This window comes from Poeciliopsis prolifica, unplaced genomic scaffold (assembly GCF_027474105.1).
Source record: "Poeciliopsis prolifica strain line A6 unplaced genomic scaffold, Auburn_PproV2 SCAFFOLD023, whole genome shotgun sequence".
In the NCBI taxonomy this organism is placed as follows: domain Eukaryota; kingdom Metazoa; phylum Chordata; class Actinopteri; order Cyprinodontiformes; family Poeciliidae; genus Poeciliopsis; species Poeciliopsis prolifica.
Window position 1 is genome coordinate 2,262,501 of NW_026562398.1, and position 13,652 is coordinate 2,276,152.

At 39.0% G+C, this 13,652-nt stretch overlaps 1 protein-coding gene across 4 annotated transcripts in view; it reads right to left on the minus strand.

Moving 5' to 3' along the window:
- The window catches only part of LOC129370315 (dedicator of cytokinesis protein 3-like), a 54,317-nt gene extending 40,665 nt beyond the window's left edge, over positions 1 to 13,652 (minus strand). For all 4 annotated transcript variants that reach the window (XM_055046220.1, XM_055046219.1, XM_055046218.1 and 1 more), the window contains exons 1-4: positions 12,779 to 13,652; positions 5,098 to 5,181; positions 1,919 to 1,959; positions 484 to 539 (exon numbers count right to left, since the gene is read on the minus strand). In XM_055046220.1, coding sequence (XP_054902195.1) covers positions 484 to 539; positions 1,919 to 1,959; positions 5,098 to 5,181; positions 12,779 to 12,815 — 218 coding nt within the window. In that variant the 5' untranslated portion in view covers positions 12,816 to 13,652. The remainder of the gene's footprint in view (positions 1 to 483; positions 540 to 1,918; positions 1,960 to 5,097; positions 5,182 to 12,778) is intronic.

Consider the following 13,652-nt stretch of genomic DNA (forward strand, 5'->3'; position numbering starts at 1 on the left):
AGAATCTCAGATTGTTAAGTGATGTCAAATAAGTCAAAGAATGAAAAGACCTGTTAATTTTTCTTCCTGTTCTCACTCTGATCAGTGCAAATAATTATGCCCATAGTGATGTCAACATCAATGAGGTGGTAACTATCCTACAAATCAGAAAGCTAAGAGAGAATATAGATGCCCTGTGATGGATCTATTTCACACCACATATATTGAGCCAGTAAGAGTTCCTGGAGGTGACTAGCAGAAAAAAATAAAAATTAAAATAAAAACATCTATATTAGGCTAGCTTGTCTTTCTATGTCGAAAATGAGCTGACGTCACATGATAAATTGAGAACTTGAAAATCTGAAAGTCTGGCCTTTCTGTCTTTTGGTTAGCAAGAAAAGATTCTACAACTTTTAAGAAGCAGTTTTGACCAAAAAGAGAAAACCAAGAGGTTTGATCTTTGCATGCCCTCTTCTAAAGATTTATATGAATGAAGCAACTTACCCTCTATTTGTCACTGTAGATTTCTTTAAGTGGACATAGCTGACAGGAAAAATACCCTGTGGATGAATAAAAGAGCAGAGCTGTTATAGAGTGACAGGCCTACATTAATGCCCCTGCTTTATAAAACCAAAATAGTCATTTATTATGTTAGAGTTGTAGCTTAATGTGCTTTGAGCTGCACTGGTAAAAATGAATAATAATGAATTTTTTCATTTTAGCTAATGACCCAAAACATTCAAGAAGAGTTCAGATTACCAGCTCCTTTATATATATAATATATATATATATATATATATATATATATATATATATATATATATATATATATAATATATATATATATATATATATATATATATATATATATATAAATTTTCTGCACAAAAGGGAACCCATGAAAAGCTCAAGCTGCTTTTACAAATTGCAGAAACAGGAGGGAGAGCAGCCTGCAGGATTCCTATTGTGGTTCAGCTTAGCAGGGGAAAGGCCTCAGAGATTGAGTGTTCCCAGCTGCAGATGCTGAAGTTCATGCTTTTATTTGTTTTGTTTTGTTTTTTTTTTTTTTTTTTTTATATTCTAATCTGCCAGATGTGAAGAATTGGCCAACATGAGAACAAAAAAAAAAGGAGAAAAATTCTCTCAGCACATTGAGACCACACGGGCGAATGGATGTGGGCAGAGTACATAACAAAATGGAGGGGTGTTGGTGAGAACTGTAAATAGCTGATGGGAGTAAAGCAGGACAGCATGTGGCTGCTAACACCTACATTTACCAGGACCTGACAGTTTTTATGCTGTCTTTAAAACAGTCCAGCACATAACAGAACAGCTCAGCCTTTAACATTTTAGACTCAAGCCAAGTATGTACAGACAGAAAAAAAATGTATGTGGCCCTTCGATGGATTTAAAAAACCTGCTATTTGCATTTCACATTAAACTCTTTTAAACACTTTGATGTTCATGTGGAACATTAAAGTGATCTGCCTTTGTTAAAATAGTAGAAGCTCAATTAGAGAACAACAAGAATTGAATGTGGGCTCCTTTGTCTTCAAACATTATTTTTGCTCAATCAAAGACGTGACAATGCAAAAAATATTGTCACATCTGGTTTTCAACAGTCACTGAGGAAAAGACGCTCATTCTTTTTTCTTTTTCCCCCTATCAAACCAATTCTGTGGTACAATTTCAAATTTAAGAGGTAAATATTTTTCCCCACGACAGCTCATGTTAGCACCGGAAAAAATATGCTAAAATGTCTGTTTTTTATTCTTCCTAAAGCTAGCATTAAATTTTTCTTAATCTACACCAATATGAAAAATAAATTTGGTCTTTGCATTGAAATATGACATTTATAATTACAAGTGATCAAACATTTCATTGTTATTTGCAAAATATAGTTGAAATTGAAATTTAAAACAGATTGCTGTTGAACTACCTTGATGGATGGCTTCTTGGTGGAAAAGCCTCTGTACCAACCTAAAAAAAAAGGGAGAAGGATGACAAACATGAAGCAAGTTTGGTGAGAGGAAAATGAAGCTGAAAATGTTCTTTTGATTTATTTCTTTTTTTTAGTCAAAGAAAAAGTTTATTTCTTGGAAGATATAAGTCATATTATTGTACTTTTTTCTGCAGGCGGCTAAGTTTTCTTAAAACATAACAGAACAGACAGATCTCTAATATATGCTAGGTCATCTGTTAGCAAAGCTTCATTAAGTGTAATAGCTTTCTAGATGCTTCTTGCAGTTTCACACTTAAATCTGTCCTATCTAAAACACAGCCGTTATCAGCATGCATGTTTTCACATTCCAGTTGTGTAGCATTTCTGCAGCATTAAGTAGGACTATTAATGTTTTGACTTCTGTCCTGAGTTTTTGAACTATTTAATTGAAGTGTTGCCTTTGCCGGATGGTTCACAGTTGTTGGGTAGAAAGTAGTGTCAGTTTCTTCTTTTAAATCCCACAAAATGTTTTTGGTTGTGAATTTGTTCTGCACTGTGGGAGAAAATGGATGTGAGACGTGACAGAGTGTAAAAAGTGTGAAATGTGTGAGACTTGACAGCCCTGGTTTTTAAGACTGCTCCATTAGTTCTTTTTAATACTGCAACATTCGTCTTCTTTGAGTTGTGCCATAAAATGTAGTATTTTTTTTTCTTCCAGACTGACAGAGAGAACTAGACTCAAAGTCCCACATGTCTTCAAAGGCTGTGCGAAATATGTTTTTTACTTGACCCATGTATTAAACTTTACAAGACCATTGCACTATTATTTACACAAATAAAAATAATTCAATTACAGTAGTAATTTGGAGTTTGCAGTTTTGGGTGGAATTAAACAGATTCTACATGAAACAGCTGCAACTTGTTATGTTTATAACTAGTGGAAATAAGGTGGTCAAATTTTGGAAAGACTTATTCTCTCAGCTCTTACACTACAAAATTAACATTATTTCTTAATTTTAAGTGCAGCTGGAACCTATGGTCTATTATTTATAATGAAACTTTGGGTCAAAAGCTGTGATTCTGTTTGGTGGGTCAGATGTGAAATTCAAAGGAGTTTCCTCTTCTCAGGTGGTCATCCATACAACAAGCTGGTGAAATTTTAGTGAATCTTTTCCACAGAATGCTGCGTAATGTTAATGTGAGTCAGTTGTGTGAATGACTTTAGATGACAATAGAGAATGTGTTTGTTCATTAGCATTAGCATTTTACCTGCTAAGTAGTAAGCATATCATAGTGCTAGCTATGTCAAACATTTACTTTGACCAAAATATTGATCAACATAAACAGACTATTTTTATTGTCTTTATATTTCTTTATAATTTTCTTTGAGAATGTGTTTTTTTTTTTCATTGAAATGAGTCAAACTCATAAGCCGACTCTGCTGTGTTGAACTGGACTGTGTTGTTCCATGTTTGGCCGAGGAATGACTTCATAAAACAAGGCTTTAAGGATTTGATATGCATGAATCTGAGTGGCCACTATGTGGGCCAGCATGTCTTTTGTCCTGTTCCTTGAAAGAAGTAATTCTGTTTTCCCAGTAGTGTCTGATTCTTCCAAGTAATTGCTGTTGCTGCCAAAAGGTGACTCATCACTAGAGAGCAGTGTTTCCAGTTCACTGTAAAAAAAAAAAAAAGAATAAAAAAATAACACTCTGTGCATCATTTGAAGCATTGGCAGAGTTGGGACAAAAAGAGTATGACTTTCGGTTAGTCATCATGACTTGTGTGATACGACCTGCAGTGAACTGGCGTATTTGGATGAGTTCTATACACACCAAACAAGCGGGGGGGGGGGGGGGGGGAAAACACATATTTTTAATGAAGGTCTTTATCTTTTTATTGCTAAATGATAAACTTCAAAAATAAAATTCTATTTGAAAATAGAACCTAAAGTAAATGTATTAGTAGTTTGGTTGAAAGGTACTGAGAATAGGCCCTGGAAGCTGAGTTGGATGCACAGAGTAAATTTGATCTGGGTACAAGTGCAATATTTTGACACATAATCCCATTTATATGAAACAAGCAGTGTCTAACTGTCCAGACTTTACAAAGGCTCTAGAGCTGGACCTTAAACTGATGAAAATAATACTCATAAATATTGAGGCAAAAACTTTTAACATATAAACATCAAGTAAAAAGGTTAGCTTAGAAATTTAGTCAGATTTATTTTTTGAGATCTCCAGTTCACAAGTAATAGCATGGAAAAAGCAGCAGCTGTGATATACATCCTCTCTATGATTCTGTCACACATCGTTGCTGTCAGACCACCTGGTCAAAAGTGCAGCAAAAACCACAAGCATTATGTAAACAGAAAATGATGAGTGTTTGTTGGGTGTATAAGTTTGTTTCTGGTTTGACTTCTCAACTTGGTCACTTTTGGTAACATTTTCTAATGATCAAACAACAAGTGTAGTGAGAAGAAATTATGCTATTAATCAAGTTTGTTTTATGTTCATAACTAATATTTTATGTGACGGGCCAATATCAAGCAGCAAATAATTATGAAGAGGGAGGAAAATGATGCATTTTGAATGTTTTTGGCAATTCAAAATATAAAGAGTGACTCCCTTCTTTTTCATTTGTCTCCACACAACATAATGCTGCCACCACTGCAGGGAAGGTGCATTCAGGGTGGCATTTTTGTTTTCTACTATCAATAATGTTTTGGTCTCACCTGACCTTTGGACCCTTTTCCGCATATTTGCTGGCATGTAGCAAACTGCACACAAGATTTCTGTGCTGTTTTGTTTACAAATGCTCTCCACAGAACATGTGAGGCCTTCGCAGGATAGATATATAAATGTAATCACATACAGATTGATTCTGTTCACTAACCAGTTAATGTCTGAATACAGTTGGCTGCATTGGCGTTAAATTAGAGGCATCAGCACCAAGGCGGCTGAATATAAATGCATACCAAACTTGTATATTTTTTTCTTCACGATTTCACTTTGTGCTGTTCTATCGGCACAACTAAGTGGTGTTTTTATTGCGATAGAATGTGAAAAATGTCGAGAGGGATAAGATAATTCACTCAGCTGTTTATTAATGCACACAGTCAGAATTAAATGTTCACATAAACTCAAATGCTTTCACTGAATATTTGAATGCTTTTACCGTCAAACTTCTCCAGAATCTGGACAGTTTCTCCCAGCTCCAGGACGAGAGCCTGACATATTGGTGACCGGAAGTTGCAGATCACTGTGCAGAGTGGGGGGGAAACAGGACAGACAAAACTGGTGAGAAAACTTTGTGCAGCCATTATCAGTAACTCTACTGGTAATAGGCTAAATCTTGCTTTTAGCTTAACTGAGAAAGAACTTTGTCTCCACAAAGTGTTTTTTTTTTCTTTTTTTAAATTGCAGCAATGCAGTCGGTGCAGCTTTTTATTAAACCGATTCATCTAAAAATAAACACACACTGTGTCACACTGAAGCCAGAGCTCGGTGAACTGTAAACAAACTGCCGCTCTACAAGGTAATTAATTGTTAAGCAACCTGATTTTGAGCAATGTTACTTTAAATTAACTACCTCCCAAAACAGAGCCCACACTAAGTGCTAGATTATCAGGCTTAACAGTGATTATTCACAGCATGGTATTAGCATAAATCCTCCATGACACCTCGTTTTGTGGCATCCTGCGGCCTCTGACCATACAAGAAGCATCCTGTGACTCAAACGCTGATGACATGATTATTGTTCAGAGGATAGATGCTACAGTAAAGGCCTTGACAACTGCACTGCCTCTGGAGTCTGCCTTTATCTGTGCAGCACTGCGGCTCGTGAAACATGAGCCACGCAACAAAACGCCACAGAAACCTCAGTAAAGACAGGCATGTTCAACAAGGATGCTGCGTCAATGATAATTTAAAAAAAAAAAAAAAAAAAAAAAGCAAAAAACCTACAAACAGAGGCCCTCAAAGGAGAGTTTGGTGTGAATCATTATGGTAACCAACTAGCTAGGGGACTTAGTGAGGGGGCGGAGGAGAGGGAGGGGCTTGTCTCGGCTCGGTTTGCTTGTTTGAGGGGAACGAGTGTTCAGTTCCTGCTCTCGGGTAACTATGGGAACAGATCGTCCACAAACTGGAGGGCTTTCTTCACTGTAACTGCTGTGGGGATCTGGGTATTTTACAATTCAGGATGGCAAGCTTACGAACGTTGCCTGTCCCTCAACTTTAAATGGGCATGTGTTGAAGGAAGAAAGGTGAAAATGTTCTTGCGAAGACACCTTTTCCGTTCTGCACCAGTCCTTTTTCCAGACATGACTGAATAGTTTCTATTTGAGAGCCCTACTCTTCAGTGACCTTTATTTCATTTGAACTGCAGACCTTCACGCACACCATCTGAACACACTCCAACACAGGTCACACCAGAAGAAGATGAGACATTTAAGAGAGCTTTCAAACACCGTATGGGCTCCGTGTTTTCATCACTACAATTTGTGTACGAGCACACAGCCACACAAGAACCAACAAATTTCTTCATTAGACTTCAACATGTTGAACGTAGGATGTTGGAAGGACTGATGGGACATGGAATTTTAAAAAAATGTTGGCAAAAGCAAACATTTCTACTGAGCAACAGCGTTTCAGTCCAGACTGTCGCTGCATTTAGCTGAATTCAACGGCCACATGGGATCTGACGGTGACTGCTGTGTAATCGGCAACTGACGAGAGCGAGCTTTGGGATCTGAGCACAGAGAGAGGAGCCTCTTGTGTTCAACTGCTCCCTCAGTGGCCATCACGAAATGTTGCCATGCAAAATATTAATATCCATGGAGTTTTCTATTTTGTTTTGTTTTATAAGCAGAAGATCATGGATGAAAAACTGTGGTGACAGAGTGGGAATAGTAGTCATAATGCAGTTTGAAAGTTATGGGTCTTTCCACAGATTCTCAGATGGATGTAAGTCTGGACTTTGACTAGGCCATCCAAACACATGAATATGTTTTAATCTAAACCAATCCATCGTAACTCTGACTGCAGACCAGCTTTTCTGTCTCTGATGAGAAAAAGTAACCCCACAGCATGATGCTGCCAGCACCACGTTCCACTGACTCCAGGTAGGTTTGTACATATTTTCAGGCGATGGACTGAACGGTGCTAACTAAACTCGGCTTTCAACTTATCTACCACTTTATACCTGACCTGTCTGTGGTGTTTCTTGCTCTTTATGAGGTATTTCTTCACTACGTACTCATAGTTATCCTCCATTAAATAAATAATTAGCAGTTGCTAGCTTTAGTTTATATTTATTAATCTGGATAAAGAAAAACTGAATACAAATTAACTCTAAAGGTCTGAGTTTTTTTGTTTGTTTTTTTTAGCTTATGGAATATGAAAACATTTGCAAGGCATTGACTGGCTCTCCATCAACACGGTAAGTATGTGAACATCTGCACTGATTTACTGTAACCATCTAAATGTAAATCTGATCAGGAAGCCTCTTAAAGCCACTTCCTTTAGTTCCCACTGGGTGCAGACGCCGGGGAAGACCCAGAACTTGCTGAAGAGCTGATATATCATGTCTGGTCTAGGAAGCACTTGGGAAGCCTCAGGATGAACTGGATGTTGCTGGGGAGAGGGAGGTCTCGGGTCTCCTGTTTTTTACCGATCTTAGTGTAATTCCCCTCTCTGCACCGGCTCCTGGTTCACTTTAGGACACAGTTTAGGCTGTTTCTGTTTGCTTTTATAGCACTCAATGGCCTCGCACCAGCAGCAGCAAAGGTTTACGGTCTGCTAGTCACTATCTGCTGGAAGTGCTTCAGTCTAGGTTATCAGAGGGGGGGCAGTCTTATTTTGTCGCTGGTCCAACAGCCTGGAATAGGCTGCACATCACCCCCGACTTGTTTGGTTTAAACATGAAGACCCATTTATTTAAATTGTTTTTGTTGTTTAACTTTTAGTATATCTATATTTTCTTTCCTTTCTTTTAACATGGTTGCATTTTTTAACTTTTACTTAGCACTATTTCTGCTTTATACTGTGTTGTAATTGCTTTTACTTTGCAAAGCACTTTGGTTGATGTGAGGCATCGTTAGAAGGTGATATAGTATAAATAAACTTTGATTCGTTGAACAAAAACATCTACCTATGAGTATGACTTTATTGCGGCTCCTATGTAGGAGAAAACAAAAGTGCAAGGCACCAATTTTTTTATGCAAGTTCCAGTTGGAAGGGGCACCGAATCTGCTGTCTTTATTGTCACTGAAACTGGAGCTTAGAATAAGATTTGTAGCACTGCTTATCCATCTGGTGCATATTAGAGGAAAAAAGTAAGTGATGGAAAAAACAGTTTTAGCACAACAAAACAGTAAAATGAAGCTCTTGGCACGCAGAAATGTTTCTTTGACTGTGTGCAAATAGGGCTGATGTGCCAGTGTGATTCAGATAAGTCACCTTAAATATCTCCACTACCAGACCTCTGTAGAGGCAGAGAAGGAGAAAGAAGCTGCTGCTTCAGTCAGATTATTTCTTCCTCTAAGCAATGTTTAGTGACAGGAGAAGATGGCAAAATTCTGATCCCAGATTTCATCGTTGGAAAGAAATCTAAAATGTTTTTTTTCTAGAGAGAAAAAAAGAAAGAAAATTTGCATTTAGCATATAAAACAAATCTCCTGAAATTATCTAGGTATAAATTACAACTAAACATCACGAAGAACACAAATTTGTTGGCACCCTTGATAAAGATGTGTAAAAAGTCTTAAACTCAATTATCTTGATTTTCAGAGACATAATCTCACATCAAAATCTCCACAAAAATGTAATCTTTAATTTGAGAAAAATCATTTAATGCTTGCTTTTAACTAAATCACTAGTTTCTCAGCCGTTTGAATTTCTTGGAACTTTACTTAAATCTATGTAACAGACTCTTGTTTTGTTTTGTTTTTTTTAAGTTGATTAATGTTTGAATATTAAACAATTAAAACTCCACAATTGTCTGGTGTCCCAGGACATCAGATAATTTATTTTATATTTTAATATTATTTGAAGAAAAACATGGTTTCTTCTTAAATTCTTCTTAAATCTCATGTCCTCATTCAACCTTTAAAAGCTGATCAGTACAAATCTTGGCACTTCGATATTTTCAATGATGTACATAAATTGATTGACATGCATAATTGATTACTGATATTTGTGTTCAATAAATGTATTTTTTTGTAAACTTTCCAAAAATATTTTTTTAAAAAACAAAGGGTTGCATTCCAACCACCTTGTTTTCTATAATATCAGGTCTGAAATTTATGTTGGACCTGCAACTATCTTTGAATAAACCAAAAATGAATAAATAAAAACTGCTTTGTTAATGTACTGAGTACTATTTTCTTGAAATTTCACAATTAAAACTTGTCAGAAATGTATCCATTAACCTTTATTTAATCTTGGTCAATGTATTATGATCAGAACATTATAATCTATCAAGTATTTATATCTTTGTCACATTGCTGTCTCCTTAAAACTGCATGTCTGTAGCACAATTTTTGTGATATTTGCAACATGCTTCAAAATATGAAGTTTGAACTAAAAGAAATTTAAGACTTTCTCTTTTCAAATTCTCAGAAGAAAAATATTCAGCAGCACCTACAGTTTGCATTTCAGTGTTGTAGTTTGTGCGAGATTGGCATTACTGTGATTCACTAATTTCATAAAATGCCGCATTGATTGCATTGATTGTGATGACGCTGCTCAAGTGATATCTGTGTGGCAGAAGCCAAAGTCATCTGATTCATTTCAGTCTCTCAGGTGGGAGGCTGCTGAATTAAAAACAATTATGTACCTAATGCAAGCTGGAAGAAATGTTGATGCTTATAAGTGGTTGAGAATAAAAAACACACTCCAGTTGAGGTACAGAATCTGAGTTTTAAAATGAATAACATGAGGTTGAAGAATAACAGAATGAACACTTGGCTAATAGGGTGTTGGTTTTAGCTGCCAAAGCAGCCCTGTGTGCTGTGGTGTCTGACACCAAGATATTTGGAGAAGACCCTTTAAGTCCTGTAAATTGTGAGGTAGTCCTAGATAGATTAGACCTTCTGTCCCTAACCCCAAACCTAAAATTTACTTCATGCTCCTCAAATCATTCCTCAACCAAGTTTGCTTTGCATCATTGTTCTCTTGAAAAATGCCACAGCAATTAGGCCATATGACTTCCACTGCAACTGGTGAGCAGCTATGAAGCCTCAATGCTCAAGAAAGTCTCAGGGTCAAAATGTCCCACCTATGATATAAAAGAGTCATCATCTGTTATCTCAAGTGTTTGCTGTGGTTCATTCCATCAAGAGTGTTGCACAGTTCAGGACAGCAATTATGGTTTTTTTTGTTTGTTTGCTTTTTTAATGCTCCAGGTTGTCACAAATACTTAATATAATTTATTGTGTTATTATTGTCTTACTCCATCAAATAAGCAAAAGCAGGACAAAAAAATCTGAAGCTGTGCATGGAATATTTCACCCACTCACAGGCATCATGATAAAAAGATAAAATGTGTTGCTCACGTCACCTTTCAGTGGTCAAAATGTTACATCTCATCACTGTGAAATAGATGGGATGAAAACACAAACCATGAGATAAACTGAAGATTATGATAGTCTATCCCAGGGGCCAGCAACCTTTGGCATTCAAAGAGCCACTTTTATCCCCACTTCTACAAAATAAAACTTGCCAAGAGCTGCAAAAAACTATTTTCTAAATATGTACAGAATCAAATGTTTTACTATGAAAGTTGTACTAAAATGCAATTGTACAAACTTCATTGGACAATTTTGTACAAGGAAGTGAGCCTTTTCTAGAGAAAATTAAGAAAGATAGGCACCATACTTTGAAGTTGGTTGGTTTTGAAACCCTGTTGTGAATGTTGTATACAGATTTTACATAAGAACTTATAGGGGGTGAAGGTTGTGATCAAAACTCTTAAAATACATTGCGTTCAAAATCAAAAACATTTCCTTTTTGGATTTGGAAGAACCCCAGTAGAAGGGCCAAACAGCCACAGGTGGGTCTGGAGCAGCAGGTTGCAGAGTCCTGGTCAAACGTTTCACTATAAACTGAGAGGAATCAAAAGCATAGCACAGATTCTTTTACTTGGAAGCGAGACTGTACTGGAAAGGTAGGAGAACAAGGAATTTTCAGCAAGGCCGCTGCCAGAACCACAGCTCTGTTGGTTGTCTGTGCCGGGCATTTTGTGTGAAAGGCAATAAACAGGCAATGACAAAAATCAGCAAATAAGCTGTGGAGGTGTGCAGAGTGGTGCCAATGATATCTGAGGTGAACTGGGAGAGGGACCTGATAACAGGCCGGTGACAGTGCCGGCGCATGCTACCCATCCACCTGTGTGGGCTGTCTTCTGCAGTGATGCTGGGAAAATATTGATCATCGTGTGCCAAACATGTTACCCGAGCAGAGGAGGGGAATTCAGCGGTGATTCGTGCTGCCTTTTCCAAAGTACAGTGTGTACTTCTCTCTGCGTGGCGGGCTTCACTTCACTTCCCCGCATTTCAGCACCGCGGACAGCGTCATCTCCATCCACGGTTTCAGCACCGCGGAGAGCGCCAGGTCACTCCGCGCAGACTGACGCGGAGGCTGCGCCGAACTGTTGCTTCCCTCCCCACACGTTGACACAAACACGCACCGCTCTGCTGTCTTTTGCTTCGATAAAGCCCACGTAAATATTTCTTTGCTCGGGAAGTGAGCCGCAGTGCCTCGGCGACAGATGGACGAACACGTAAAATGACTCGGAGGAGGATCGGGAGTGGCGGCTCTGTGTGGTTGTTTGGAGACTCTTTATGAAGCGCTCATGACGAACGCGATGCCTCCAAAAGAAAGAAAGACGAAAAAAAAAAATAAATAAATAAAAAAGAAAAGTGCTCATACGTGGGCGTGTGCATGTAAGGGGGAGTATCATGTGTGAGCCAGCGTGAGTAGCCCTAACAAGCTGTGGAGCATCTGGACATGACTCATTCTCCTAATGAAAACCCTCTATAGTGTGATCACACGCTCTGCACTGCTTTGCTGCGATAGCGAGGCCAAGCAGACGATTTATAAAGACACGGAGGCATCTTCAGTTACAAAAAGGTGGATTTAAGATCTTCCTCTTGAACGCGAGGTCCAGCAGCTCACCTATAGGAACAAATGTTCTCCTACAGATCCATTTCCTGGTGCGTGTTGATTGTAAAACAGTGTCGCAGCAGCCGCAGTAGCAGAAAAGCTGCTTTTTTTTCTTTTCCTTTTTTTTCAGTCCACAGGTAGACTCCAGCATCACTCCTGCCTACACCTGTTGGAGGGACGCAGTCACGATGCCCCCTTGCGGTTTCAACACGAATCGCGTCTCTCGTCCTCAACATCGCTACTGTACTCGTCTGAGAGAAGAACGGGAGGTGGTGTGGAGGGGGTTGAAATGCCAAGCTCACGCCTTTTTTTTCTTTTTTTTTTTCCTTTTTTACTGCAAAATCACAAAATCTAATAAACAGGAGTGCAGCCCCACCTGAAGCTGCCTTCAGCCTGCGACGGCATCTTTAAGGCATCATCCCACGCAATTTCCCTTCCAATGCAGTCACTGCCGCGTATATCAGCCATTATAAGTGGCTGTGTTTTATTATTATTATTAGTTTTATTACTGGATGTAATTGCCTTACTAATATGAAAAATAACTCGCTTCACAGTCAGTTCAAGATAAAAACAGGCAAATTATGCGCTTCTTTCAGCAACAACTGGCGGAGCGACGTATCTGGAAGCTTATAAGAAAACCAAACCTTTTCAATGAGCTATAACGACGAGACGAGGAAAAAGTGGCATTAACTCACCAACTCCGATTTTCTCCTCTTCTGTTGGTATCCACATATTTGATTATTTCCCCTCTGGTAGAGCAAGCCACATTATGTCGTTATCGTGAGATGATGCTGCTGGAGGAGGAGGAGGGTGGTGGGGTGTAGAAAAAAAGCTACAAATGAAATAGACTCGGCTGATCCAGACTACATGTTTCGAGCGGAATATGCGCCGGGGGAAAAGGCTGAAAGGCTCAGTGTCTCTGCTCTATTATGTCCCGGCGTGTGTCTCCAGTCTGATGCAGTCTCCCTGTCCACCTCATGCAACGCGCACAGACACACACAGAGAGACGCGTAGGCACGCACACGCACGTACGCACACGGTGATCGGTTTTCTGTTTGCCTCAAAAAAAAAAAAAAAAAAAAAAAGGTGTTACTGCAGCCGATGTGTTTTAAGGGGTTTCGGCTCTCCTCGCAGCCTCTCCGCGTCGTGTCTCCGCGCTTCCTCCTCGGCTGCTGCTCGTTCCGGGGCTTCCGCGCAGCGACAATTGGCCTAATCGCTCGGTAATCGCAACATATTGGATGTAGCGAAGAGCTGCGGCAGGAAATTACTGAGAAAGCAGCAAAAATACCATAAGCTGCGCCATCTTCATGGTCGTCACATGACTTGTTTTGTCAACACTGATGTGTCAAGCTTTTGCAAATGTATGCGCCTCCTCTTTTCCTCCCTGCGCGCCCCTTCCATCCATCCATCACAAAACCGCTGTTTCTTCTAGCGGGGAGGGATACTGGCTGGCAGTCTGCCTTTTGTGTGACTGCCTGGACTTGTTACTTTGGCAGCTGCTTGGCCATAAAGTAGCTCCCAGTGTTAAACATCAGGCCGGACCACCATGTGGGGAAACACCTCCTGGTT